We start from the raw sequence: 27,669 nt of genomic DNA on the forward strand, positions 1-27,669 counted from the left end.
TTTTCTAATTTTATACGCTTAGCACCTATTTATCCTGTAATACCTTTTTAGAATTAAGCTTTAATGGTATCTTCTCACATTCATCTGAACCCTAAGCATGCTGTATCATTCTATTAAATATTGTAGATGTGAATTACCGTCATCCAGTTATCAACCCAATTATTCTCTGCTCCTCCACTTTGAAAGCACACTTGGACATCAAAACTAAATTCACCATGCTGTCCAAGCCATAATAATCCCAGTAGATCGAAACTCTATCACAACTTTGTGTATACTTATTAATAGAATCAAACATTCTCCCAGGTACAAGTTATCGATTTTCATCTTCATCTCAATTGTAAATTGCTGATCCCTTGTACCAACACCTACCATCATAGTTCTAATCTCCTCCACTAGAAGTATTCAAATAACACCCATCTTGTCATGCCCTTTCTGAATCTTATGAATATCAGATACCTCTAGAGCTTCTGTCATTCAATTCAACTTATCCTCAAGGGACAATCCCATTCACTGTAGGAAGTGAATTTGCTGAAACTATTGCTTGCTAACTGCCTCAAAGCAAGGTAATCACCCCTAAATACAGAGGCCACAAATTTATCCAGTACTTCAACACAGTATTGCTGTAGGGTAACTTCCTAAGCACTGTACCTACACCCTAGGCCTTAATTACTGGGAACACCAGCTTTACATTCATTGCACAATATCCAGGATTTCTGATCAATATTTAAATACACACTGGAGGAGCTCAGGTCAGGCAGCATCTATGGATGGAAATAAACAGTCAACGTTTCAGGCCAAGACTCTTCATCAGAGCTGGAAAGGAAGAGGAAAGAAGGTGGAGAGGGGAGGAAGTACAAGGTGGAAGGTGATAGGTGAAACCAGGAGAGTGGGCGGAGTGAAATAAAGAGCTGAGATGTTGATTGGTGAAAGAGATAAAGGATTGGAGAAGGGGGGAATCTGACAGGAAGGGACAGAAGACTATGGAAAAAAGGTAACGGGGAGGAGCATGAGGGAGGTGATGGGCGTTAAGGAGAGAAGGTGTGAAAGGGAAACAGGAATGGGGAATGGTGAAGGGGTGGGGAGGGGGCAATTACCAGAAATCGATGCTCATGCCATTAGACTGGAGGCTACACAGATGGAATACAAGGGTGTTGCTCCTCCAACCTGAGTGTGTCCTCATCGTGACAGTGGAGGCAGTCATGGACTGACATGTCGGAATGGGAAGTAGAATTGAAATGGCTGGCCACCAGGAAATCCCGTTTGTTGTCGTTTAAATTGAAGGTGCTCGAAGCAGTCTGCCAATCTACGTAGGGTCTCACCAATATACAGGAGGCCTCGCTGGAAGCACTGATACAGTATATGATTCCAACAGACTCACAGGTGAAGTGTCGCCTCACCTGGAAGGAATGTTTGGGTCCTAAATGGTAGATGGTAGTGAGGAAGCACAGGGACAGGGGTGGCACCTGTTCAGCTTGCTGGGAGGGAGATCAGTGGGGAGCAACAAGCCGATAAGGGAGTCACATTGGGTGAGATGCTTATGGAAAGATGTGCTTGGCAGTGGGATTCCATTGAGAGATTGCAGAAGTTACGGAGAATTATGTGCAGGATATGGAGGTTTGTGGGGTGGTAGGTGAGGACATGAGGAACCCTATCCCTGGTAGGGGGGGCAGGTGGATGGGATGAGGGCAGATGTACGTGGAATGGAAGAGATGTGGGTGAGGGAGGCAATGATGGTGGAGGAAGGGAAGCCCTTTTTTGAAGGAGAACATCTCTGTAGTTCTGGAATGAAAAGCTCATCCTGAGAACAGATTCTGGATCAGTTCCTTCGTCTCCACTGCATCTGGTAATTGCCACCCCGCTTCATCATTCCCCATTCTTGTTCCCCTCTCACAACTTCTCTTTTTACCTGGCCATCACCTCCCTCTGTTGCTCCTCCTCTTCCCTTTTTTCCATGCACTTTATCTCTTCCACCAATCAAATTCACCCCCTCCGGGTTTCACCCATCACCTGATACCTTGTACTCTTTCCTCCCTCCATCCTTCCTTTCCAGTCCTGATGAAAGGTCTTAGCCTGAAATATCAACTGTTTATTCCCATCCATAGATGCTCCCTGACCCCCAGCACCATGTGTGTATTGCTCAAGATTTCCAGCACCTGCAGTACTGAGTATCTAATATTTTAAGATGGACCTCCAGATTCCAGCATCTGCACTCTCATGTGTCTCAGGTTTGTACAAATGGAACAAGAGTTCCTTATTCCTCAGATGTTACTATGTACTCAGAGATCATGATGAAACTAGGGTAGTAAACAGAATATTGATACAGATTACTCCTAGCTGATTCCCATATTAAGACATTGCTGACACATAAAAAGATAGATTACATTTTGATCTTTACGCTGTAATGCTACAAAAATCACCTCAATTTAATTATTAGGCCAGCTCTCGCAAAATACAGTACACATAGTACAAAAGAAAGACTTTGCCAACCATCTGGTCTTTTTAAAACAAAAATTAGTTACTGATTTGTTTTTAAAGTAGATTTCTACTAATATTTCCAATAACTTGATAACTCTATCACTTTAACAAAAGTGAATGTAACTCTTTTTTCATTAAAAATGAAAATATCTTCACCACAGAAAAGCACTGACCTTTCAGCCTCCAACTCTTCTTCAGGCTCTTCTGCCTCTTCTACCTCATCTTCACAAACTAGTTCTGTAATTTGATGAATATAATTACATTCTTGAAACTTTACAAACAGATGCAAGTATAAAATTCAAATGCACAGCCAACAGGGTTAGTCATCCATTTAATTTTATATCTAGGTCACTAGTGACAAATCTCCAATGAGGCATTTCACAAAATCTGCTGTAATCACAGTTCTACAGAAATTCTCAAAAAGGTACTAAGAGGTTAACATTTTGGTACATGCCAGAGTTATAGAAAAGTACAGGACAGAAACAAATCCTTTGGCCCATCTATTCTATGCCAAAACCACTTAGTAACATAGAAAACCTACAGCACAATACAGGCCCTTCGGCCCACAAAGTTGTGCCGAACATGTCCCTACCTCAGAAATTACTAGGCTTACCTACAGCCCTCTATTTTTACTAAACTCCATGTACCTATCTAAAAGCCTCTTAAAACACCCTATAGTATCTGCCTCCACCACCACTGCTGGCAGCCCATTCCATGCACTCACTACTCTGAGTAAAAAAAACTTACCCGACATCTCCTCCATACCTACTCCCCAGCACCTTAAACCCATGTCCTCTTGTGGCAACCATTTCAGTACTGGGAAAAAGCTTCTGACTATCCACATCATTAATGCCTCTCATCATCTTATACACCTCCGTCAGGTCACACTCATCCTCCTTTGCTCCAAGGAGCAAAGGCCGAGTTCACTCAACCTATTCTCATAAAGCATGCTCCCCAATCCAGGCAACACCCTTGTAAAATCTCCTCTGCACCCTTTCTATGGCTTCCATATCCTTCTTGTAGTGAGGCGACCAGAACTGAGCACAGTACTCCAAGAGGGCTCTGACCGGGGTACCATATAGCTGCAACATTTCTTTAAAGTAATTCTTAATTTCTTTACTCAGAGTGTGGTAGCTGTGTGGAACAAGCTTCCAGTAGAAGTGGTAGAGGCAGGTTCGGTAATGTCATTTTAAAAGTAAAATTGGATAGGTATATGGACAGGAAAGGAATGGAGGGTTATGGGCTGAGTGCGGGCCAGTGGGATTAGGTGACAGTAAGCATTTGGCATGGACTAGAAGAGCCGAGATGGCCTGTTTCCGTGCTGTAATTGTTATATGGTTATATAACATTACCTCTTGGCTCCTAAATTCAATTCCACGATCGATGAAGGCCAATACACCATACGCCTTCTTAAACACAGAGTCAACCTGCGCAGCTGCTTTGAATGTCCTATGGACTCGGACCCCAAGATCCCTCTGATCCTCCACACTGCCAAGAGTCTTACCATTAATACTATATTCTGCCATAATATTTCACCTACCAAAATGAAACACTTCGCACTTATCTGGGTTGAACTCCATCTGCCACTTCTCAGCCCAGTTTTGCATCCTACCAATGTCCCGCTGTAACCTCTGACAGCCCTCCACACTATCCACAACGCCTCCAACCTTTGTGTCATCAGCAAACTTACTAACTAATCCCTCTACTTCCTCATCCAGGTCATTTATAAAAATCAGGTCCCAGAACAGATCCCTGAGGCACTCCACTGGTGACTGACCTCCATGCAGAACATGACCCATCTACAACCACTCTTTGCCTTCTGTGGGCAAGCCAGTTCTGGATCCACAAAGCAATGTCCCCTTGGATCCCATGCCTCCTTACTTTCTCAATAAACCTTGCATGGGGTACCTCATCAAATGCCTTGCTGAAATCCATATACACTACATCTACTGCTCTTACTTCATCAATGTGTTTAGTCACATCCTCAAAAAATTCAATCAGGCTCGTAAGGCACGACCTGCCCTTGACAAAGCCATGCTGACTACTCCTAAATATATACCTCTCCAAATGTTCATAAATCCTACCTCTCAGGATATTCTCCATCAACTTACCAACCACTGAGGTAAGACTCACTGGTCTATAATTTCCTGGGCTATCTCTACTCCCTTTCTTGAATAAAGGAACAACATCCGCAACCCTCCAATCCTCGGAAACCTCTCCTGTCCCCATTGATGATGCAAAGATCATCGCCAGAGGCTCAGCAATCTCCTTCCTCGCCTCCCACAATAGCCTGGGGTACATCTCATCCAGTTCCGGCGACTTATCCAACTTGATGCTTTCTAAAAGCTCCAGCATATCCTCTTACTTAATTTCTACATGCTGAAGCTTTTCAGTCTGTTGAAAGTCATCACTACAATCACTAAGATCCTTTTCCAATATGAATACTGAAGTATTCATTAAGTACCTCTGCTATTTCCTCGGGTTCCATACACACTTTCCCACTTGATAGGTCCTATTCTTTCATGTCTTATCCTCTTGCACTTCACATACTTGTAGGATGCCTTGGGGTTTTCCTTAGTTCTGCCCACCAAGGCCTTCTCATGACCCCTTTTGGCTCTCCTAATTTCCTTCTTAAGCTCCTTCCTATTAGCCTTATAATCTTCTAGATCTCTAGCATTTCCTAGCTCTCTGAACCTTTTGTAAGCTTTTCTTTTCTTCTTGACTAGATTTATTACAGCCTTTGTTTATTGACAATAAACTGGACTGATCAAAGAACACTAAGGCTGTCTATAAGGGTCAGAGCCGTCTCTATTTCCTGAGGAGACTGAGGTCCTTTAACATCTGCCGGACGATGCTGAGGATGTTCTACGAGTCTGTGGTGGCCAGTGCTATCATGTTTGCTGTTGTGTGCTGGGGCAGCAGGCTGAGGGTAGCAGACACCCAACAGAATCAACAAACTCATTCATAAGGCCAGTGATGTTGTGGGGTGGAACTGGACTCTGACGGTGTTGTCTGAAAAGAGGATGCTGTCCAAGTTGCATGTCATCTTGGCCAATGTCTCCCATCCGGTCCATAATGTACTGGTTAGGCACAGGAGTACATTCAGCCAGAGACTCATTCCACCGAGATGTAACACTGAGCGTCATAGGAAGTCATTCCTGCCTGTGGCCATCAAACTTTACAACTCCTCCCTCGGAGGGTCAGACACCCTGAGCCAATAGGCTGGTCCTGGACTTATTTCCACTTGGAATAATTTACTTATTATTATTATTTAATTATTTATGGTTTTATATTGCTATATCTCTACACTATTCTTGGTTGGTGTAACTGTAACGAAACCCAATTTCCCTCAGGATCAATAAAGTATGTGTCTGTCGTAAACGGTTTCTGTACCCTACTATTACTTCCGTGTCTCATTGGAATGTACCTGTACAGAACTCTACACAAATATTTGAATATTTGCCATATTTCTTCTGTACTTCTCCGAGAACATGTTTCCAATTTAAGCCTCCAATTTCCTGCCTGATAGCCTCATAATTCCCCTTACTCCAATTAAACTCTTTTCTAACTTGTCTGTTCCTCTCTCTCTCCAATGCTATTGTTAAGGAGATAGAATTATGATCACTATCTCCAAAATGCGCTCTCACTGAGAGATCTGACACCTGACCAGGTTCATTTCCCAATACCAGTCAAGTACAGCCTCTCCTCTTGTAGGCTTATCTATATATTGTGTCAGAAACCTTCCTGAACACACCTAACAAACTCTCCCCCATCTAAACCCCTTGCTCTAGGGAGATGCCAATCGATATTTGGGAAATTAAAATCTCTCATCACAACTCTGTTATTACTACAACGTTCCAGGATCTGTTTCCCTATCTACTCCTCAATATCCCTGTTACTATTGGGCAGCCTATAAAAAACACCCAGTAAAGTTATTGACCCCTTCCTGCTCCTAACCCCCATCAACATAAGACTCTGTAGACAATTCCTCCGTGGCATCCACCTTTTCTGCACCCGTGACACTATCTCTGAACAACAATGCCACACCCCCACCTCTTACCTCCCGTCCTTTTTGAAACATCTAAAACCTGGCAACTGAAGTAACCAATCCTGTCCCTGAGCCATCCAAGTCTCTGTAATGACCACCACATCATATCTCCAAGTACTGATCCGCACTCTAAGCTCATCCGCTTTGTTCACAACACTCCTTGTATTAAAATACACATCTCAGCCCTTTGGTCTGAGTGCGTCCCTTCTCTATCACCCGCTTATCCTCCCTCTCGCACTGTCTACAAGCTTTCTGTACTGGTACCCAAATCTATATTGGTATTGCTCCCCAACTTTTCCTTCGCTACACTGATGACTACATTGGTGCTGCTTCCTGCACCCATGCTGAGCTCAATTTAATCGACTATGCCTCTAACTTCCACCCAGCCCTCAAATTCACTTGGCCCATCTTGGACATTTCTCTCCCCTTTCTCGATCTCTGGAGACAGACTGTCCACTGACATTTTCTACAAACCTACTGACTCTCATAACTACCTCAACTATACCTCTTACCACTCTGCCAAATGCAAAAATGCTATTCCCTATTCCCAGTTCCTCCATCTCCGCCGCCTCTGCCCCCAGGATGAGGCTTTCCGTTCCAGGACATCTCAAATATCCTCTTTCTTTAAGAATCTCGGTTTCCCTTCTGCCGTCATCAATGATGCCTCACCCGCATCTCCTCCATTTCCCGCACTTCGGCCCTCACCCCATCCTCCTGTCACCACAAAAGGGACTGTGTTCCCCTTGTCCTCACCTACCACCCCACCAGCCTCCGGATCCAGCATATTATCCTCCTCAACTTCTGCCACCTTCAACAGGACCCCACCACTAAGCACGTCTTTCCCTCTCTACCCCTCTCCACTTTCTGCAGGGATCTTTTCCTCCACGACTCCCTGGTCCACACATCCCTCCCCACAGATCTCCCACCTGGCACTTATCCCTGCAAGCGTAAGTGCTACACCTGTTCCTACACCTCCTCTCTTACCACAATTCAGGGCCCCTAACAGTCCTTCCAGGTGAGGCAACACTTCACTTATGAGTCTGTTGGGGTCACCTATTGCATCCGGTGCTCCCAGTGCGGCCTCCTCTACATCAGGGCCCCAAACAGTCCTTCCAGGTGAGGCAACACTTCACTTACGAGTCTGTTGGGGTCACCTATTGCATCCGGTGCTCCCAGTGCGGCCTCCTCTACATCAGCAAGACCCAACACAGATCAGGGGACCATTTCAAAGAGCACCACCGCTCCGTCCGCCACAACAGACAGGATCTCCCAGTTGCCACCCACTTGAACTCTGCTTCACATTCCCATTCTGATATGTCCATACATGGCCTCCTCTACTGCCATGATGAGGCCAAACTCAGGTTGGAGGAGTAACACCTTATATTCCTTCTGGGTAGCCTCCAACCTGATGGCACGAACATTGATTTCTCTAACTTCTGTTAATGCCCCCTCCCCTTCTTACCCCATCCTTTATTCCCCCCCTCCTTTTTTCCTCTCTTTGCTCCTCTCACAATCACTCTTTGCCTGTTCTCCATCTACCTCTGGTGCTCCCCTCCCCCTTTCTTTCTCCCTAGGCCTCCTGTCCCACGATCCTTTCCCTTCTCCAGCTCTGTATCCCTTTTGCCAATCACCTTTCCAGCTCTTAGCTTCACCCCACCCCCTCCTGTCTTCTATCATTTCAGGTTTACCCCTCCCCCTCCTACTTTCAAATCTCTTACTATCTTTTCTTTCAGTTAGTCCTGATGAAGGGTCTCGGCCCAAAACATTGACTGTACTTCTCCCTATAGATGCTGCCTGGCCTGCTATGTTCCACCAGCATTTTGTGTGTGTGGCCTGAATTTCCAGTATCTGCAGATTTCCTCGTGTTTGCGAGGACATAAAGATCCCAGCCAGAGGCTCAGCAACCTCTTCCCTCGCCTCGTGGAGCAGCCTGGGGAATATTCCCTCAGGCCCCAGGGACTTATCCGCCTTAATGTATTTTAACAACTCCAACACCTCATCTCCCTTAATATCAACATGCTCCAGAACATCAACCTCACTCATATTGTCCTTGCCATCATCAAGTTCCCTCTCATTAGTGAATACCGAAGAGAAATATTCATTGAGGACCTTGCTCATTTCCACAGCCTCCAGGCACATCTTCCCACCTTTATCTCTAATCGGTCCTACCTTCACTCCTGTCATCCTTTTGTTCTTCACATAATTGAAGAATGCCTTGGGGTTTTTCTTTACCGTACCACCAAGGCCTTCTCATGCCTCCTTCTTGCTCTCCTCAGCCACTTCTTAAGCTCCTTTCTTGCCACCCTATATTCCTCAATAGACCCATCTGATCCTTGCTTCCTAAACCTCATGTATGCTGCCTTCTTCTGAGAATGTGAAAAGGGTAAGGGGTAAGTGTAGAGTGGCGAGCCAGCCAGGAGCTGACCAGTTGGCAGTCCAGGATCCGGCGTAAGCGATCAGCGGGCTGAGACGGAAGGGCCCTCTGAGAGATTTTTCTCGGTCTCTCTCTCCCTCTCTGACTCCCCATTCCGACCCCTTCGGCTCCGGCTGACCATCCTACGGCCTCCACGGACCAAACGGAGAACCTCAGTTGGGAGACACAGATAACAAGTGAGAACTACATAGAAGTTTGGGGTTCGAGTCCCCTGGTTTAAGAAGTTTGGGGTTCGAGTCCCCTGGTATAGGAAGTGGGGTTAGAGTCCCTGCGTGGGGTTTGGGGTTGGAAGCTCTGGAGCAATACATATTTAATTTGATTAAGGTCTAGCGGGGGCTGCAAATCCTGTCCCGCCTGTACCTTGACCCATGATCATCCCCCCCCCCCCATGCACTCCCGACCCCAAGCCCACGGTTCACCGACCCCATTGCGGCCCGTAACGGAGCCAAAACCGGGAAGGGGAACACACACGGTACTAAACCTGCGACCCCTAAGAACCACATGACTCATAAATGGACAAGACGGAACCTCTATGTGGGTGACGGCCCATTGATAGACCCCCAAGGGGACGAGTTTGACCCTGACTCAGACTTTACTCCCTCCAGTGATGATACTGACCCAGAGGATAATCCTGACGCAGCCCTTGCTCGGAAGTACCCCGATTGGCCCTACCCTGCTAAAGATCTGGGTGGATCCAAGCCCCCCCCCACCCTGACAGATGTCAATGTGAGAGGTCCCTAACCCTTGTCACAATCCAGCCCAGGCTGAGGACGCTGTGCAAAATCCCTTGATGGTTTCTGTGTATACCCCCTGGAAGCCCAGTGAAATGCTGGTAGTGATGCAGGGCGCTCCGGACAGAAAGCAGAAACCGGAGGAGTTCATTGAATATTTGCTGAGTACTATTAAGATCTACCGGGCAACCCCGAGGGATCTTTTTAGTTTATGCTGTATGGCCCTCACCACTACTGAGGCAGAACAATGGTGTGCTAATTTGGGGGAATATGGCCCATTAGAAACCTACGAGGATCTGGAACGGGAGGTCCCCGGCGAAAGGGAGCAAAATGGAACGCATCTGCCGAGCTCTCCGAAGGGCTTTGCAACAACCTTTAGATCTTACTAGGGTGATGGAGACCCGCCCGAAAAAGGAAGAGGACTGTCCTGACTTTTTTGACCATTTCTGCTCCATTTATGCCACTTACCTGGCATTTAACACTGCACAGCCCTCCCCACACTTCAATGCCATCCTTATCCAGTGCCTCCCAGACGAGGTCTCGAAGGTCATAAAGACACACCCCTTAGACTGGACTGACAAAACCAGAAGCCAGATGTGACACCTGGTAACCCATTTCTGGGCGCAGGGCAAATCTGCGCCGACTCTTGTTAAGCAAGAAATGATACAGCGTCCTCCGTGTTGACGGGGGAACAGGGTATCCGACGGAATCTGTGGTGTATCCTCGCGGGTGGGTAGATGACTATGGAAATGGGCATTACGACCATCCAAATGGACAGTACGGACCTGCCCGTCGAACCTTCCCCAGGGGACCCCAGCGCCTGCCCAACAGAATGCCGCCGCCAAGAGACCACTGTTTCCGAAGGACTGACCCCTGCCCTCCTCGTTTCCCTGCGCCGGAACCCTGGGATAGGGGTCAACCTGGACCCCCTCGGAATAGGCCCCCTTATACAACCGCCAACCCTTTCCAACAATGACGGGAGGCGGGCGAGTGGGATTCTCAAGGCTATCCGCGCAACCTGCCGGTTCTCTCTCAGTCTGCAGAGGACGAACCAATTTTTCACCTCTGGGTCCATTCCGTACGCATACCCTTCCTCCTTGATACCGGGGCCACCTCGTCCACCCTGGACCGTGATATTTGCATTCGATACGCCTTCCCCCTTTCTGACTCCCAACTTCCCTTTTCGGGATTGTCAGCTCTGGTGCAGGAGTTCCAGATGACCGAAGAACTCCCCACTCGCTATAACCACTATGAGTCCCTTATCAGATTTGCGGTGACCCCCAATTTGGTGTCAACCTAGCAGCAAGGGACATACTCTGTCGTTTCCATCTCACCCTCACCAGTGATGGTCTCACTCTGACTGAACCTTCTACCCATTGGGCGTTCTGGCTTCACGTTCCCCCGCAATGATAGGCGTTGGACCTCGCCCACCTCCCCTCCTGCTCGCCAGTCGCCCTCGAGCCCCCATTCACTCCCCATGTGACCCTTGCGTACGACTCTTCAGGACGCTCAGAAGTCTTGGCAGCCTTATTCACCCCACACTTGGGAACTGAATTCCCAATTTCAGTCTTTGCCATTGTGACTGCGGAGGCAGGCGTAGCCTTAGCCACCCATGTCCCCGACTTCCTGTGGCAGCAGTCCCCTGGAATAAGCCCTCATATAACCCTCCGCGTAAATGAGGGTCATGCAGCTATGGAATTGGGCCCTGCCGTCTTTAGGGTGCTGCAGCAGGCAGACCCTTCCCTGACAGGAAACCCGCAGGAAGTGGAAAGTGATAGCATTCTTTTCTTCGACAAGCAATGTGACACCTCAGGAACCCCGCACCACCATCAGCCTCCGACTGACCCCTGCTGCGAATCCCTCCCCCCCCCGAGATATGGGCAACCTCCAAGACTGACGTAGGCCTTACTCCGGTAGCCCCCGTCCAGATACAGGCAAAGCCCAACTCACGATTGCCCCGGATCCCGCAGTACCCTCTCAAAGCGGAAGCCGTTCAGGGTGTCCACCTACTTATTACCTCCTTCTTAGAACAGGGCGTCTTGGTCCCCTACCTTTTGCCCTGTAATACCCCGATCTTAGCAGTGCCAAAGCCCGGATGCCCCGAGTGGCAAGATTTAAGGGCAATTAATGACATAATCTCTCCTGAACATGCCGCCATCCCCAACCCCGCAACCATTCTGGGCCAGATACCCGCCACTGCACGATGGTTCACCTTTATAGATTTACAACACGCCTTCTTCTCCACACCCTTACCTGAGGATTCACACTACTTATTCGCCTTCACTTTCCAGGATCGCCAATACACCTGGACCCAACTTCCCCAGGGCTTTAGGGACTCCCCCACTATTTTCTCACAGACCCTTTGTGGCCAACTGAAAGACCTCACCTTCCCTAAAAACTCAGCGCTCATCCAGTACGTTGATGACCTGCTTTTGGCTAGCGAGACTCAGCATGCCTGTGAGGAGGACTCAAACTATCTCCTCCATGCCCTACATTCCCCGGGATACGTGATTCCTCTGACAAAGGTAAAACGAACGCAGACACAGGTGAAGTTTTTAGGTGTCTTGCTTAGTGCCGCAGATCGAGCACTAACGGTTGACAGAACTCGACCCATATCCCAGACACCCCCTCCACAAATTCCAAAGCAAATGCGTAAATTCCTTGGCCTAGTGAACTTTTGCAGACAATGGATCCCTAACGCTGCATGCCTAAGCCGCTCACCCCTTTAGCCTCTCCAAAGGCCCCCTTTCCCTTGATAATGGACGAGCACCAATCGGCCGCTTTTAACTCTCTTAAGGCCTCCCTTTCTGCCCCACCTGCACTGGGTCGGCCACTGTATGACAGGCCTTTACAGCTCTACGTTTCCATTGTCGATTTATGTGCAACAGCTATTCTCACCCAGACACATGGGGACCGGCGGCGTCCGGTTGCCTATTATTCAGCACCGCTGGACCCGGTAGCCCAGGGATACCCCCCGTGCACTCAAATACTTCCTGCCGTTTACCTTATGGTTACCGCAGCATCCAACTTAACCCTGCATCAACCAGTGACGGTCTACTCATCCCATGCGGTAACTGCCCTCCTAACCATGCACCAAACTCAACATCTCACTCAGGCGAGACTCAGCCACTCTTATCCATAATCCGTTGCTGACGTTCGCCTATTGTACCACACTTAACCCTGCTGCCTTTGTGGATCACCCGCCCGACCTTCTATCCGAGCCTCCCCACTCCTGCGTAGAACGAAACCACTTCCTCATTTCCCCGCGGCCAGACCTCCAGGACATTGAGTTCGACAATCCAGACCTGATACTTCTTGTGGCTGGCTCATCCTCTGTCTCCCCGGACGGTGTCCGGCAATCAGGTTATGCCATTGTGACCCCACACACCACCCTGGAGGCAGCAGCCTTCCACCCACCAGTCTCGGCCCAGCAGGCTGAGCTTTTCGCCCTCACTCGTGCATGCATCCTCGCCTCAGGTCAGACAGCCAATATTTACACGGATTCACGCTACGCATTTGGGGTCGCTCACGATTTTGGCACACTATGGGCGCAGCAGGGCTTCTAAACATCGGCTGGCAAAAGCATTGCCACCACCTCTACATTGACAATTTGCTCAAAGCCATCCAGCTCCCCAGGGAGCTCGCAATTATTAAATGTGCCGCCCACTTATCCGATGACTCTCCCGTTAGTAAAGGCAATGCCAGAGCAGACCTGGCAGCCAAGCGAACCTCCTCCTCTAAAGCAATAACTGTGGATTCAACCCCACGCCTTTTGCTTGCCAGGCAGCCGGTTGATAGCCCAGGCATATCCGACATCGCCCGATTACAGGGGGACGCCCCTGCGAGTGAAATTGATGTTTGGAAAAAACATGGTTGTATTATTAATAACGCAACGGGCCTCTGGCAGACCCCAGCAGGTCAGATTTGTATTCCTGATACTCTCCTGCCTGTCCTGGTCGACCGCCTCCACTCTGACACCCACCTCGGCCAGGAGGGAATGTGTATGTTGTTGAAAACATGGTTTGAATGAGGCAGTGGAGAGATGGGCAAAGGGTTGCTTAATTTGCCAAAAAGTAAACCCAGGTAAATCTATTAGATGTGATAAAGGGTGCACCCCAACCCCAGCAGGACCATTTGACACATTACAAATGGACTTTATCAAGTTACCTAAGGTGAATTGTTACAAGTACTGTTTAGTTATCATTGACGTCTTCAGTAAATGGATTGAAGCCTTCCCCACAACGAACAACAAGGCTTCCACGGTAGTGCGGATGCTACTGAAAGAAGTTATTCCTCGTTTTGGTATCCCACAAAGACTATCATCTGATAACGGCCCGCACTTCATTGGGTAAGTAAACAAAGAACTCTGCGAAATACTAAAGATTGAACAACAATTTCACTGTGCCCACCACCCCCGAGCTGCAGGAATCGTGGAACGTGCAAACGGCACCCTGAAGGACAAACTAACTAAATTGACCCTTGAAACAGGACTAAATTGGCTTAAAGTCCTTCCCCTGGCACTGTATCACATGCGCATTACACCTCAAACCGGTACCGGGCTAACTGCTGCTGAAAGGGTTTACGGGCACCCAAATAGAACCCCATGGGGCAGTGACCAAAACCCCCCACCAATACAAGTAGATCTACAAATGATGGGCGAGGAACTGCAGTGTTACCTCAAGCATTTAACTTTGTCTCTTAAGTCCCTACACACTCAGGTGAAGGAAGCCTCAAGACCTCTTCCTGACAGAGAAGGCGAGTGGCAGGGAGCAGAACCAGGAAATTGGGTGTTAATAAGGAACTGGGATCGACCCAAGTTGGGACCCCTGTGGAAAGGACCATACCAGGTCCTCTTGCAGACCCTCTCTGCTGTCAAGGTGAAGGGACAAGAACATTGGATTCATCTGAGCGATTGCAAGCGCTGGACCTCGGACTCGCTAGAAACCACAGAAGGAACTGACAAACGGACTTGATTGAACTGTTGTGTGTTTAAATTCCTTTTTCCTTGTGGTGTCACATCGTTGAAATTATGCTCTGGCAATGGAAGGTAGGATGCTCTTGGTTATCTATATTCTTTTAGGGACAGTGGGGTATAGGACAGAGGTTGAGGGACGGCTGGACGAGGAACCAAAACCCCTAAAAGGATCGAAGGGGGACATTTCAAGGCAGAAAAGGGATTGGGGCTTCCCCAAAGGCCCCACCCTTGAAAGACCCTCCTCGGAGTTTATAAGTGGCAACTATTTCCAAAACGTGCACAAACGATTGTATGGCACTACAACCATCGTTTGCTATCCCCACCCCGCCAGTGTCTCCTCACTCTTTACCGTTTTCCCGCACTGGGATCCTGTTGATCAGCCAGCAAAACATTGCCTGAGGGAAAGAGGGTGGAACTCTCTATGACTCTTCCACGGCCCCGGTTGCGGACTGTTTATTCCCCATGTCCAACAGGTGGATGAGAAAAGATCTCTGGTGAGAGGAGAATCCCAAACCCCCGAAGGGTGACCGAGTATATGAGAACTGCTACTTTGGAACAGGGTGGGGATGTTCAGACGTGTATGTCTCGAATAACGTCACCTGCCTCTCCAAGCCCTGTAGGAAAAGGGAGTGTCATCCCACCAAGAACCCCTTAGGGATATCTTGCTTTTGCCATGAGACAAAGTGCCAGTCCCTGGCCAAGGGGGTGCAACTTCTTTGTGGGGAGGGGAACCGCACCCTCCTCCGAGTCAACGATCAGGTATTCCTACGACCTGAATATCGCAGGGGTACCAAACGAGTGTACGCACCTGCCAGTATAGCAGAATGGAGTGATACCATACACCTAAAGGGTGAGGGTTGCACTGAGACCATGTATACCCTCCCGGGGTATTTTTTCTTCTACAACAGCATTGCCACCAACTTCCTGGAGTACCCATACCCTTCCTCGGTGGTCTATGGCACCCTCCTCCCTACAACAGTCCCTTGCCCTGGAACTTGCCTGGGAGGTACAAGAGAGAGGTCTCCCAGGAACTTTGAGCAGATTCCCAAGTCCTGACCACCCTAACCGCAGGTCAGGTGGCCGGATATGGTTTTTTCTCTTTGGGGGCATCAGGAGCCGCTATGGCGGCCCACAATCGGAACTATCTGGCCTGTGGTCTCATGAGCCTCGGGAACGCCACCAGGGGAGCATTAAGACTCATAACCGACAGCCTTAACCAACTGCGGCTCTTCTCCATGCAAAACCGCTGTGCACTTGATTATCTCCTCACCAGGGAGGGAGGGCTCTGTGCTATCGTAAAGGACAAATGCATAATGGGGCTAGACGATGCTACCACCAACATAACACGGTACATGAACAAAATAGATGAACAGTTAGGATCCATCAAGGAAGGAACAGGTTGGGCAGGGTGGGGGGACTGGGGACTAAGTGCGTGGAAGGACTGGTTGATCAATGGGGCTATTTACGCGCTGATCGCTATTATCGGGATTTTTGTCTCTATCGCTATTGTCAAATGTGTCCTGAACCGCATGATGGCCTCGCTAGGGGACCTGCTGCCGGCTAAACCACTGATGGGAATACGGGCAACCGGTGAGGCCACCGAACTCCTCGAACCTGCACCAGAGGATTTTCACGATATTGACAAGTGATCATTTCATGATCACAGGAGGGAATGAGAATGTGAAGAGGGTAAGGGGTACGTGTAGAGGGGGTGGGCGAGGGGTAAGTGTAGCAAAATATGTAGACAGGACAAGAGAGAGGTACGTCATTGGGGAAGTAAGGAGAGGTAGCTAAAATAAGGTGCCAGGCTAGACGTGGAGACCACAAGGAAAAGGGAACCTGCGACCACAAGACAATGTGTTTGGCAAAGTACTTTAAGTTATACCTATTTCAAGTGTTTTGAAGTGCATCTGTAGTAATTCCAAGTATTACGCTTGAACTTTTGTTAATTCTGAGTATTCTGCGTGCTTAGCTATGCAATAGCCAATCAATTGATGAATTTGAATCAGTAACCATATTTGCGAATGTAGTACCCTGCTTCTGGGTATAAGTATTACCTTTGTAAACCGACAAATTGGGAGTTGGCTACCGTACGCATGAAGTGCGTGGGGGCTGCGAACTCCTCTCTGAATAAAAGCTGCTTCAGAGGTAATTTCGTGTCTCTGGCATTTTTCCTCAACTGAGCAGGTTAATAATTTCAGGTTGACACTTCCACCTGACTAGATTTTCCACCTCACTTGTTACCCATGGTTCCTTCACCCTACCATTCTTTATCTTCCTCACCAGGACAAATTTACCCTAACATCCTGCAAGGGATCCCCAAGTACATTTCCATAGTCCATAGTACATTTCCCTGCAAATACATCATCCCAATTTACACCCGCACGTTCTAGCCTTATAGCCTCATAATTTGCCCTTCCCCAATTAAAACTAATCAATATTAGGGAAGTTAAAGTCACCCATGATAACAACCCTGTTATTTTTGCCTCTTTCCAAAATATGCCTCCCAATCTGCTCCTCAGTATCTCTGCTACCAGGGGGCCTATAGAATACTCCCAATAGAGTAACTGCTCCCTTTCTGTTCCTGACTTCCACCCATACTGACTCAAAAGAGGATCCCGCTACATTACCCATCCTTTCTGTAGCTGTAATAGTATCCCTGACCAGTAATGCCACCCCTCCTTCCCTCCCCCCATCCCTTTTAAAGCACAGAAATCCAGGAATATTGAGAATCCATTCCTGCCCTGGTGCCAGCCAAGTCTCTGTAATGGCCACTACATCATAATTCCATGTATGTATCCAAGCTCTCAGTTCATCACCTTTGTTCCTGATGCTTCTTGCATTGAAGTACATGCACTTTAGCCCTTCTACCTTAACACCCTTTATTCTGCTTCTCTTTCCTCAAAGCCTCTTAATATGTTAGATCTGGCCTTACTCCATGCACTATACTTGCAGTTCTCGCATGACCTTTATCCTCCTCCCCCTCACTATTTGCTGTAACACTCTGGTTCCCCTCCCCCTGCAAATCTAGTTTAAACCCCCCCCCCCCCCCACTAGCAAACCTTCCTGCAAGGATATTAGTCCCCCTCCAGTTCAGGTGCAACCCATCCCATCGGAACAGGTCCCACCTTCTCTGGAACAAGGTCCAATTGTCCAGAAACATGAAGCCCTCCCTCCTGCACCAACTCCTTAGCCATGTATTTAGCTGCATTATCTTCCTATTTCTAGCCTCACTAGCACGTGGCATGGGTAGCAATCCTGAGATTGCAACCCTGGAGGTCCTGTACTTCAACTTTGCACCTAACTCCCTAAATTCTCTTAGCAGGACTTCCTAATTCTTCATATCCACATCACTGGTCCCTACATGGACCACGACATCCAGCTGCTCACCCTCCCACTTGAGAATACTGAGAACTCAATCCAAGATATCGCAGACCCTGGCACCAGGGAGGCAACAGACCATCCGGGATTCTCGATCTCTCCCAGAGAACCTCTTATTTATCCCCCTAACACTACTGCTTTCCTCTTTTCCTTGGTTCCCTTCTGAGCTGAGAGTCCAGTCTCGGTGCCAGAGACACGACCATGGCAACTTGTCCCTGGTAGGTCGTCCCCACCAACAGTATCCAAAATGGTATACTTATTATTGATGGGAACGGCCACAGGGGTGTTCAGCTCATTCTGTCTATTCCCCTTCCCTCTCCTGAGTCACCCAGCTACCTTAATTTGAATGATGGTTATTGATGGCTTTGTTGCAAAGTTTGCAGATGATACGAAGATAGGTGGAGGGGCAGGTAGTTTTGAGGAAGTATAGAGGCCACAGAAGGACTTAGAGTAGGAGAATGGCCAAAGAAATGAAAAGTTAGACTATTTTCTAAATGGGGAGGCAACTGAAAACTCTCAGGTGCAAAGTGACCTGGGAGTCCCTAAAAGTTAAAGTGCAGGTTGAATCTGTGGTGAGGAAGGCAAATGCAATGTTAGCATTCATTTCAAGAGGACAAGAGTATAAAAATAAGGATACAATGTTGACGCTTCATAAAGCACTGGTGAGGCCTCACTTGGGAGTATCGTGAGCAGTTTTGGGCCCTTTATTTTCGAAAGGATGTTCTCGAAAGTAATTCCAGGATCGAACAGCTTGTCATATGAAGAGTGTTAGATGGCTGAGCCTGTATTCACTGGAATTCAGAAGAACGAGGGGTGACCAAATTGAAACCTGCCGAATGGTGAAAGGCCTTGATAAGAGTGGATGTGGAGAGGATGTTTCCTGTGGTTGGAGAGTCCAAGACCAGAGCGCACAGCCTCAGAATAGAGTGGCGTCCTTTTAGAATGAAGGTGAGGAAGAATTTCTTTAGCCAGAGTGGTGAATCTGTGGAATTCGTTGCCACGGATAACCGTGGAGACGAAGTATTCAAGGTAAAGGTTGATAAGATTCTTAATTGTTCAGGGCATGAAGGGACACAGGGAGAAGGCAAAAGATTGGGGCTGGGGGGGAATAATGGTTCAGCTATTATGAAATAGCAAAGCAGACACGATGGGCCAATCTGCTCCTCTTTCTTATGGTCTTGACAACTACAACTTTGTTTCTCATTCCATATATGCCAGAGTTGATGAGAGCTTCCAGAGATGTTAATTTTTGTTACTGAAAGCTAAATGTGTTCACCCCTCAATAAGCTGTGGAAATATAACTATATATTTGAATCAAAGTTTCTCTGGACCTGCTCGCTCTGAGGAAGTACTAATTAATACAACAATTTGAGAGAGCTGGAGCTGATGAAAGTTGCTTCATTACCAAGACACAGGAGCAGCCAAGCCTTGTGTAGAAGATTACTTGGCTACGTATTTAAGATGCAGATGCTAAAAACGGGAACAAAAAACAAACTGCTGGAATAAATCAGCATGCCAAGAGGGGTAATCAACGTTTTGGATGGAGACCCTGTATCAGTCTTCAAATTTCAAACTTCAGCTGCCTTGATTGTATCTGTGTAGTGAAAGATAATCCCGAATTTAAGACAATTACTTCATAGGGATGAGTGGGTGTTACTCGTGCACTAACTTATAGAAACATAGAAAACCTACAGCACAATGCAGGCCCTTCAGCCCACAAAGTTGTGCCAAATATATCCCTACCATAGAAATTACTAGGCTTACCTACAGCCCTCTATTTTTCTAAGCTCCATGTACCATTACGAGGTCATGCTGAATCTAGATGAGGGTCTAGGCCCAAAACATCAACTGCTTATTCATTTTGTAGACGCTGCCTGACCTGCCGAGCTCCTCTGGCATTGTGTGTTACTCTGTACCTATATATTTACCCAAGTAGTAAATCATAATTATAATCTTACAGTAGCAACCAACCCAAGTAAATCTTCACTGTAACAGAAATTATATTTGAATGCAGAAAACTATGTGACACCCCACCCCATACTAATTGACGGAGAATAGTATACATTGAGTATTTAATTTGGATTGACATTCTTAATTTTCTAGTGAACTGTAAGCCTAAAACAAGCATGACGACCACCAACCTTCGTCTCTCTGTTTGGCCGCTGCCTGACGCTTTCGCTTACGTTTTTCTTTCTTAAGTAAGGCTCTGAACTTCTTGTGACTGTAACTAAAACAAAACAATGAAAGAAAGAGGCACAGGATCCAAAAAAACTCTTCAACCATCTTCAGCTCCACTCACATCTCCATTTCCATTCTCACCGACTTCACTTTCCCTCACACATACTAAAGACCAGTGCACACACTCATCCTCCTACCACGAGCTGAATTCTGAGAACCACAACCATCAGCGGTATCGCTAGTTTACCCCACATAACCAAGCCCCTGCGACCCAACCCCGAACACCAGTATGCTTCTCCTGCCGATAGCAGGCCCAAACTAGAAATTCCCGCACCTCAGCCTCTGAATAGGCCCTTCCACTGCTGCCATCTTGCCGCTTCACTCGGCGTGAGTCACATGGTGCGGCGACGCCGTCTTTAGGATCACGTGAACGACGGCGCCGTCTTTGGAACCACGTGAACAAAGACGGCTGCTTCAGGGTCACGTGAACAACGATGTCGTCTTTTGGTCACATGAACAATTAGAAGCGGAAAGTTTAGAAAGCATTTTGCTAGGAACGGGCCAAAAAAGCTTGCGAAATTAGAGTGTTGAAATAACTACCAAGTTTAGGTTTGAACGTGTCTAAGGTACTACGCAGCTACACAACTAGGTGGTTTGTTCTATGTGTCCACAACTCGCTGTGTAAAGAAATGCTTCCTGATGTTAGTCTGAAATCTCCCTTTAAGCAGTCTCCACCTACGGCCCCATGTCCTCGATGATAGATTAATTTTGAAGTAGCAGCTGACATCCACTTTACTTATACCCTTAATGAAATGTATCAGCTATGTTCTTCTCTGCATAACTTAACATTATTATTCCTAATACACTTAACTTCCTCCTTGACTTTTTTCTCCCACTACTAAATCATTGAAAATACCCCTCAGGATCAATCTTAGCATTATCAGCAATATCCTCCTCAATCTGCCTTTTGGCATTCCAAATTTCCCTCTTGATTATACAGTAGCTTTCATATATTCATATGCTCTGTTTAACATCATTACTGTTTTTTCTGTATTCATATAGCTGTCTTCAATACTTATTATGAATAACTTTATTCATCCATGTAGTTGATTTATGTTTTTTTATTACTTCTCTTGACCTCGAGTATGAACTTTTCCTGCAGTGTGCGAATTATCTGTTTAAATTGACCCCATTGTTCCTCAACTGACTCAATGCCAAGCAGTTCCTTCCAGTTTACCTTCTGAAGTCTTTGTAGGCAAAAAATTTCAAGCTTTGCCTTTTTGAAATTTAATTTAATCGCTTTTTTTTCCTGATATACAGTACTCCCAAAAAATTCTATCTTGATTGTTACAGAATATCAAATCTAGACAGGCCTTCCCTCTTGTTGCTGTATTAACAGGCTGGGTCAAAAACAATCATTCAACAACTCAATGCATTCATTTTCCTATAATCTACTGGGTTCTCCCACTCAATATCTGAGAAATTGAAGTCACCCAAAACTATAACATCACCCTTAGAATTTGCTTTTTCAATATTCTGAATAAGTATTTACTAAACTCACCATCAGCACTGGGGGTGGGGGACGGGGTCTATAACATACATCCAATGTTATTCATTTATCCTTATAGCTTTCAATTCTCACCCAGATATCTTCTCAATAGATCTGAGAAGATATCTTTATATCTTAAGTCTCAATTCATCCCCTATCATAAGCAGCCTTATGTTTTAATTCTCTCTTATGTATACCACTCCTCCTCCACCTTTACATTGTTTTAATTCTCTCTTATGTATACCACTCCTCCTCCACCTTTACATTGTTTTAATTCTCTCTTATGTATACCACTCCTCCTCCACCTTTACGATCTTGCCTATCTTTCCTTTAATACTATATTCATTAACATTCTTTAAGTCAACCAGGGCTCAGTCATTACACAAAAATATAACTGTGGATGCTGTGGATCAAAGAATACGTACACAACGCTGGAAGAACTCAGTAGGTCAGGCAGCATCCGTGAGAAAAGAGTAGCCAACGTTTCGGGCCGAGACCCTTCATCAGGAATGGGGGGGGGGGGGGGGGGGGGGAAGAGAGGGCCGAAGCCCAGTAATAGAGATAGGGGAGGGGGTAGGGCCTAGAGGCGCCAGGTGGAAAACCAATCAGAGGGAAGATAAAGGGGGGAGGGGATAAGCATGAAAGAACTGTAGAGATAAAGAAGCAGAAAGTTGAAAGGGGAGAGATACAGAGAGGGACCTGGGGAAGGGGGAGGGGGAAGGAATTACCAGAAATTGGAGAATTCAATGTTCGTACCACCAGGCTGAAGGCTACCCAGACGGTATATGAGGTGTTGCTCCTCCAACCTGAGTTTGGCCTCATCATGGCAGTAGAGGAGGCCATGTATGGACATAACTAGATGGGAATGAGAGGCAGAGTTGAAGTGGGTGGCAACCGGGAGGTCCTGTCTATTGTGACGGACGGAGCGGAGGTGCTCGACGAAGTGGTCCCCCAATCTGCGTCGGGTCTCGCCGATGTAGAGGAGGCCGCACCGGATGCAATAGATGACTCCAGCAGACTCGCAGGTTAAGTGTTACCTCACCTGGAAGGACTGTCTGGGGCCCGGAATGGTGGTAAGGGGGAGGTGTGGGGACAGGTGTAGCATTTGCGCTTACAGGGATGTGCCAGGTGGGAGTTCTGTGGGGAGGGACGTGTGGACCAGGTAGTTGCGGAGGGAACGATCCCTGCGAAAAGCTGAGAGGGGTAGAGAGGGAAAGATGCCCTTAGTGGTGGGGTCCTGTTGAAGGTGGTGGAAGTTGCGGAGGATAATATGCTGGATCCGGAGGCTGGTGGGGTGGTAGGTGAGGACAAGGGGGACACTGTCCCTGTTGTGGTGACGGGAGGATGGGGTGAGGGCTGAAGTGTGGGAAATGGAGGAGATGCAGGTGAGGGCATCTTTGATGACACCAGAAGGGAAACCACAACCCTGAAAGAAAGAGGACATTTGAGAAGTCCTGGAACAGAAAGCCTCATCCTGGAAGCAGATGCGGCGGAGACGGAGGAACTGGGAATAGGGAATGGCATTTTTGCATTGGGCAGGGTAGGAAGAGGTATAGTCGAGATAGTTATAGGAGTCAGTGGGTTTGTATAAGATGTCAGTGGATAGTCTGTCTCCAGAGATCAAGAAAGGGGAGAGAAGTGTCCGAGATGGACCAAGTGAATTTAAGGGCTCAGTCATTGCTATTATATCACACTTATACGCACTTGCATTTAATTCCAGCTCAGTTATTTTATTCTGATAGGAAGTCCAGGAACCAGCTACACAAAACAGGGTGAAGGCCAAGATCTGAGTTTCTTGTCGAGCTTGAAGGGAATTATAGTGTTGAATCCTGAACTGTAGTCCAAGGACAGCATTCTCACATAAGCATCCCTCCTCTACAGGTGAGTGTGGCACTGTAGAGGGTGGTGCGGACAGTCCAGCACATCTGTGGTTGTGAACTTCCGTCTATTAAGGACATTTACAGCAGCAGGTGTGTAAAAAGGGCCTGAAGGATTATCCAGTCACCCAAACCACAAACTGTTCAGCTGCTTCCATCTGGCAAATGGTACCACAGCATTAAGGCCAGGACCAATGTACAAAGCAAGTATCTATACAATCTTACTGTGTGGGCAATATCCTCCCACATTTCCCTTCCCAGTGATGGAGACACATCATAAAGATTTTCATGCTGTGAGATGGATGTAAGAAATAAAATTCTAATTCTAATTCTTACTGCATTTATATAGGTCATCCTTACCGAAGCTTTTCATCCTATTCTGACCCATTTTAACATTTTTGAAGCCTATGGGTTTATGTTCTGATGTGTTATCCTCCATTAAGGTGTTGGAACAGTTGAATCCAGTCTGTTCTAAGTCTCCCTCCCCCCTCCCCCCATTTCCTAGTTTAAACAGTCCTCTACTAACTGAACATTAGTGCCCCCTCCGGTTCAACTGCAACCCGTCCCGACAGTAGAGGTTCCATCTGTCCCGGAAACCCATGCCCCTCTAACCAACACCATGAGTAGAGCCACATGTACAACCTTTTGACCTCCTCCATCTTACCTGGACTGGCACAGGGCACAGGCAGAACTTACAAGAAGACTACCTTGTCAGTTCTGTCCCTTAGCTTCCCCCCAATTCCTTAAATTTGTCTGGTAGAACTGACAACCTGCCCTTTACCTATGTCATTTGATCCAATGTTGGCAATGACTACTGATCCACCCCAGCTCTGACCAGGATCTTATCTACTCATCCAGGGAGGTCTCCTATTTGTGCTCCTGTCATAGAACCATAGAACATTACAGCACAGAAGCAGGCCTTCTGGCCCTTCCTGGCTGTGCTGAACCATTTTTCTGTCTAGTCCCACTGACCTGCACCTAGTCCATGTCCCTCCATACCCCACTCATCCATGTACCTGTCCAAGTTTTTCTTAAATGTTAAAAGTGAGCTGCATTCACCACTTCAACTGGCAGCTCATTCCACACTCCCACTACTCTCCGTGTGAGGAAGCCCTCCTAATGTTCCCATTAAATTTTTCCCTTTTCACCCTTAACCCATGTCCTCTGGTTTTTTTTTTCTCTCCTAGCCTCAGTAGAAAAAGCCTGCTTGCATTCACTCTATCTATACCTATCGTAATTTTATACACCTCCATCAAATCTCCCCTCATTCTTCTACGCTCCAGGGAATAAAGTCAGTTTCTCAAGTCTGGCAACATCCTTGTAAACCTTCTCTGCACTCTTTCAACCTTATTAATATCCTTCCTGTAATTCGGTGACCAAAACTGCACACAATACTCCAAATTCGCCCCCACCAATGTCTTATACAACCTCACCATAACATTCCAACTCTTATACTCAATACTTTGATTTATAAAGGCCAAAGTGCCAAAAAAATCTCTTTATGACCTTATCTATCTGTGATACCACTTTTAGGGAATTATGTATCTGTAATCTCAGATCCCTCTGATCTACTGCACTCCTCAGTGTCCTACCATTTACCTTGTATGTTCTACCTTGGTTTGTCCTTCCAAAGTGCAATACCTCACATTTGTCTGCATTAAACTCCATCTGCCATTTGTCAGCCCATTTTTCCAGCTGGTCCAGATCCCTCTCCAAGCTTTGAAAACCTTCCTCACTGTCCACTACACCTCCAATCTTTGTATCATCAGCAAATTTGCTGATCCAGTTTACCACATTATCATCCAGATCATTGATATAGATGACAAATAACAATGGACCCAGCACTGATCCCTGTGGCACACCACTAGACACAGGCCTCCACTCAGAGAAGCAATCCTCCACTATCACTCCGTGACTTCTCCCATTGAGCCAATGTCTAATCCAATTTACTACCTCACCATGTATACCTAGCAACTGAATCTTCGTAACTAACCTCCCATGCAGGACCTTGTCAAAGGCCTTACTGAAATCCATGTAGACAACATCCATTGCCTTCCCTTCATCCACTTTCCTGGTAACCTCCTCAAAATACTCTAATAGATTAGTTAAACATGACCTACCACGCACAAAGCCATGTTGACTCTCCCTAATAAGTCCCTGTCTATCCAAATACTTGTATATCCTATCTCTTAGTACTCCTTCCAATAATTTACCTACTACTGACATCAAACTTACCGGCCTATAATTTCCCGGATTACTTTTAGAGCCTTTTTTAAACAACGGAATGTGAGCTATCCTCCAATCCTCCAGCACCTCACCCGTGGATACCGTCATTTTAAATATGTCTGCCAGGGCCCCTGCAATTTCAACACTAGTCTCCTTCAAGGTCTGAGGGAATACTCTGTCAGGTCCTGGGGATTTATCTACTCTGATTTGCCTCAAGACAGCAAGCACCTCCTCCTCTTTAAACTGTATAGGTTCCATGGCCTCACTACTTGTTTGCCTTATTTCTATAGACTCCTTGCCAGTTTCCTTAGTAAATACAGATGCAAAAAAAGACATTTAAGATCTCCCCCATTTCTTTTGGTTCCATACATGGCCAACCACTGATCTTCAAGAGAAACAATTTTATCCCTTACTATCCTTTTGCTCTTAATATACCTGTAGAAGCTCTTAGGATTATCCTTCACCCTGACTGCCAAAGCAACCTCATGTCTTCTTTTAGCCCTCCTGATTTCTTTCTAAAGTATTTTTTTGCACTTTTTATACTCTTCAAGCACCTTATTTGCTCCCTGTTGCCTATACCTGTTATACATCTCTCTCTTCTTCTTTATCCAATATCCCTCGAGAACCAAGGTTCCTTATTCTTATTCAATTTGTCTTTAATCCTGACAGGAACATACAAACTCTGCACTCTCAAACGTTCTCCTTTGAAGGCCTCCCACTTACCAATCACATCCTTGCCAGAGAACAACCTGTCCCAATCCACACTTTTTAGATCCTTTCTTCAAATTTGGCCTTTTTCCAGTTTAGTACCTCAACCCGAGGACCAAACCTATCTTTATCCATGACCAAGTTGAAACTAATGGCATTATGATCACCAAACCCTAAGTGTTCTCCTATGCACACTTCCATCACTTGTCCTAACTCATTTCCTAATAGAAGATCTAATATTGCATTCTCTCTAGTTGGTACCTCTATATATTGATTTAGAAAACTTTCCTGAACACATTTTACAAACTCTAACCTGTCTAGACCTTTAACAGTATGGAAGTCCCAATCAATATGTGGAAAATTAAAATCCCATAGAACCATAGAACATTACAGCACAGTACAGGCCCTTCAGCCCTCCATGTTGTGCCGACCCATATAATCCTTTAAAAAAAGTACTAAACCCACACTACCCCATAACCGGCCATTTTTCTTTCATCCATGTGCCTGTCCAAGAGGCTCTTAAGTACCCCTGATGTTTTAACCGCCACCACCATCCCTGGCAAGTCATTCCAGGCATTCACAACCCTCTGTGTAAAAAACTTAACCCTGATGTCTCCCCTAAACTTCCCTCCCTTAATTTTGTACATATGTCCTCTGGTGTTTGCTATTGGTGCCCTGGGAAACAGGTACCGAATATCCACCCTGTCTATGTCTCTCATAATCTTGTAGACTTCTATCAAGTCCCCTCTCATTCTTCTACGGTCCAAAGAGAAAAGTCCCAGCTCTGCTAACCTTGCTTCATATGACTTGTTCTCCAATCCAGGCAACATCCTGGTAAATCTCCTCTGCACCCTCTCCATAGCTTCCACATCCTTCCTATAATGAGGTGACCAGGATAGTAGGTCCCCTACTATCACGACTTTATGTTTCCTGCAGTTGTCTGCTATCTCTCTGCAGATTTGTCCTGGGAGGTCTCCTATTTGCGCTCCTGCTGTTAGGCAATACACCATACCAGACTCCTTGTCAGTACACACCTGATTCTCAATCTCCCTGATAATTGAGCCCCCTACTGTCACTACTTCCTTTT

The 27,669-nt window shown here is 46.7% G+C and overlaps 1 protein-coding gene across 3 annotated transcripts in view; it reads right to left on the minus strand.

Annotated features, from left to right (window-relative positions):
- Positions 1-20,649, minus strand: part of zrsr2 (zinc finger (CCCH type), RNA-binding motif and serine/arginine rich 2) — a 60,644-nt gene extending 39,995 nt beyond the window's left edge. The window contains exons 1-3 of one of the 3 annotated variants that reach the window (XM_073046151.1): positions 20,557-20,649; positions 20,186-20,271; positions 2,649-2,712 (exon numbers count right to left, since the gene is read on the minus strand). In XM_073046151.1, coding sequence (XP_072902252.1) covers positions 2,649-2,712; positions 20,186-20,271; positions 20,557-20,591 — 185 coding nt within the window. In that variant the 5' untranslated portion in view covers positions 20,592-20,649. Of the gene's footprint in view, positions 1-2,648; positions 2,713-8,948; positions 9,246-20,185; positions 20,272-20,556 lie in introns of those variants that run through there. The other 2 variants (XM_073046152.1, XM_073046153.1) reach the window with 2 other exon arrangements.
- Between the last annotated feature and the right edge of the window lie 7,020 nt (positions 20,650-27,669).

This window comes from Hemitrygon akajei, chromosome 5 (genome assembly GCF_048418815.1).
Source record: "Hemitrygon akajei chromosome 5, sHemAka1.3, whole genome shotgun sequence".
NCBI lineage: Eukaryota > Metazoa > Chordata > Chondrichthyes > Myliobatiformes > Dasyatidae > Hemitrygon > Hemitrygon akajei.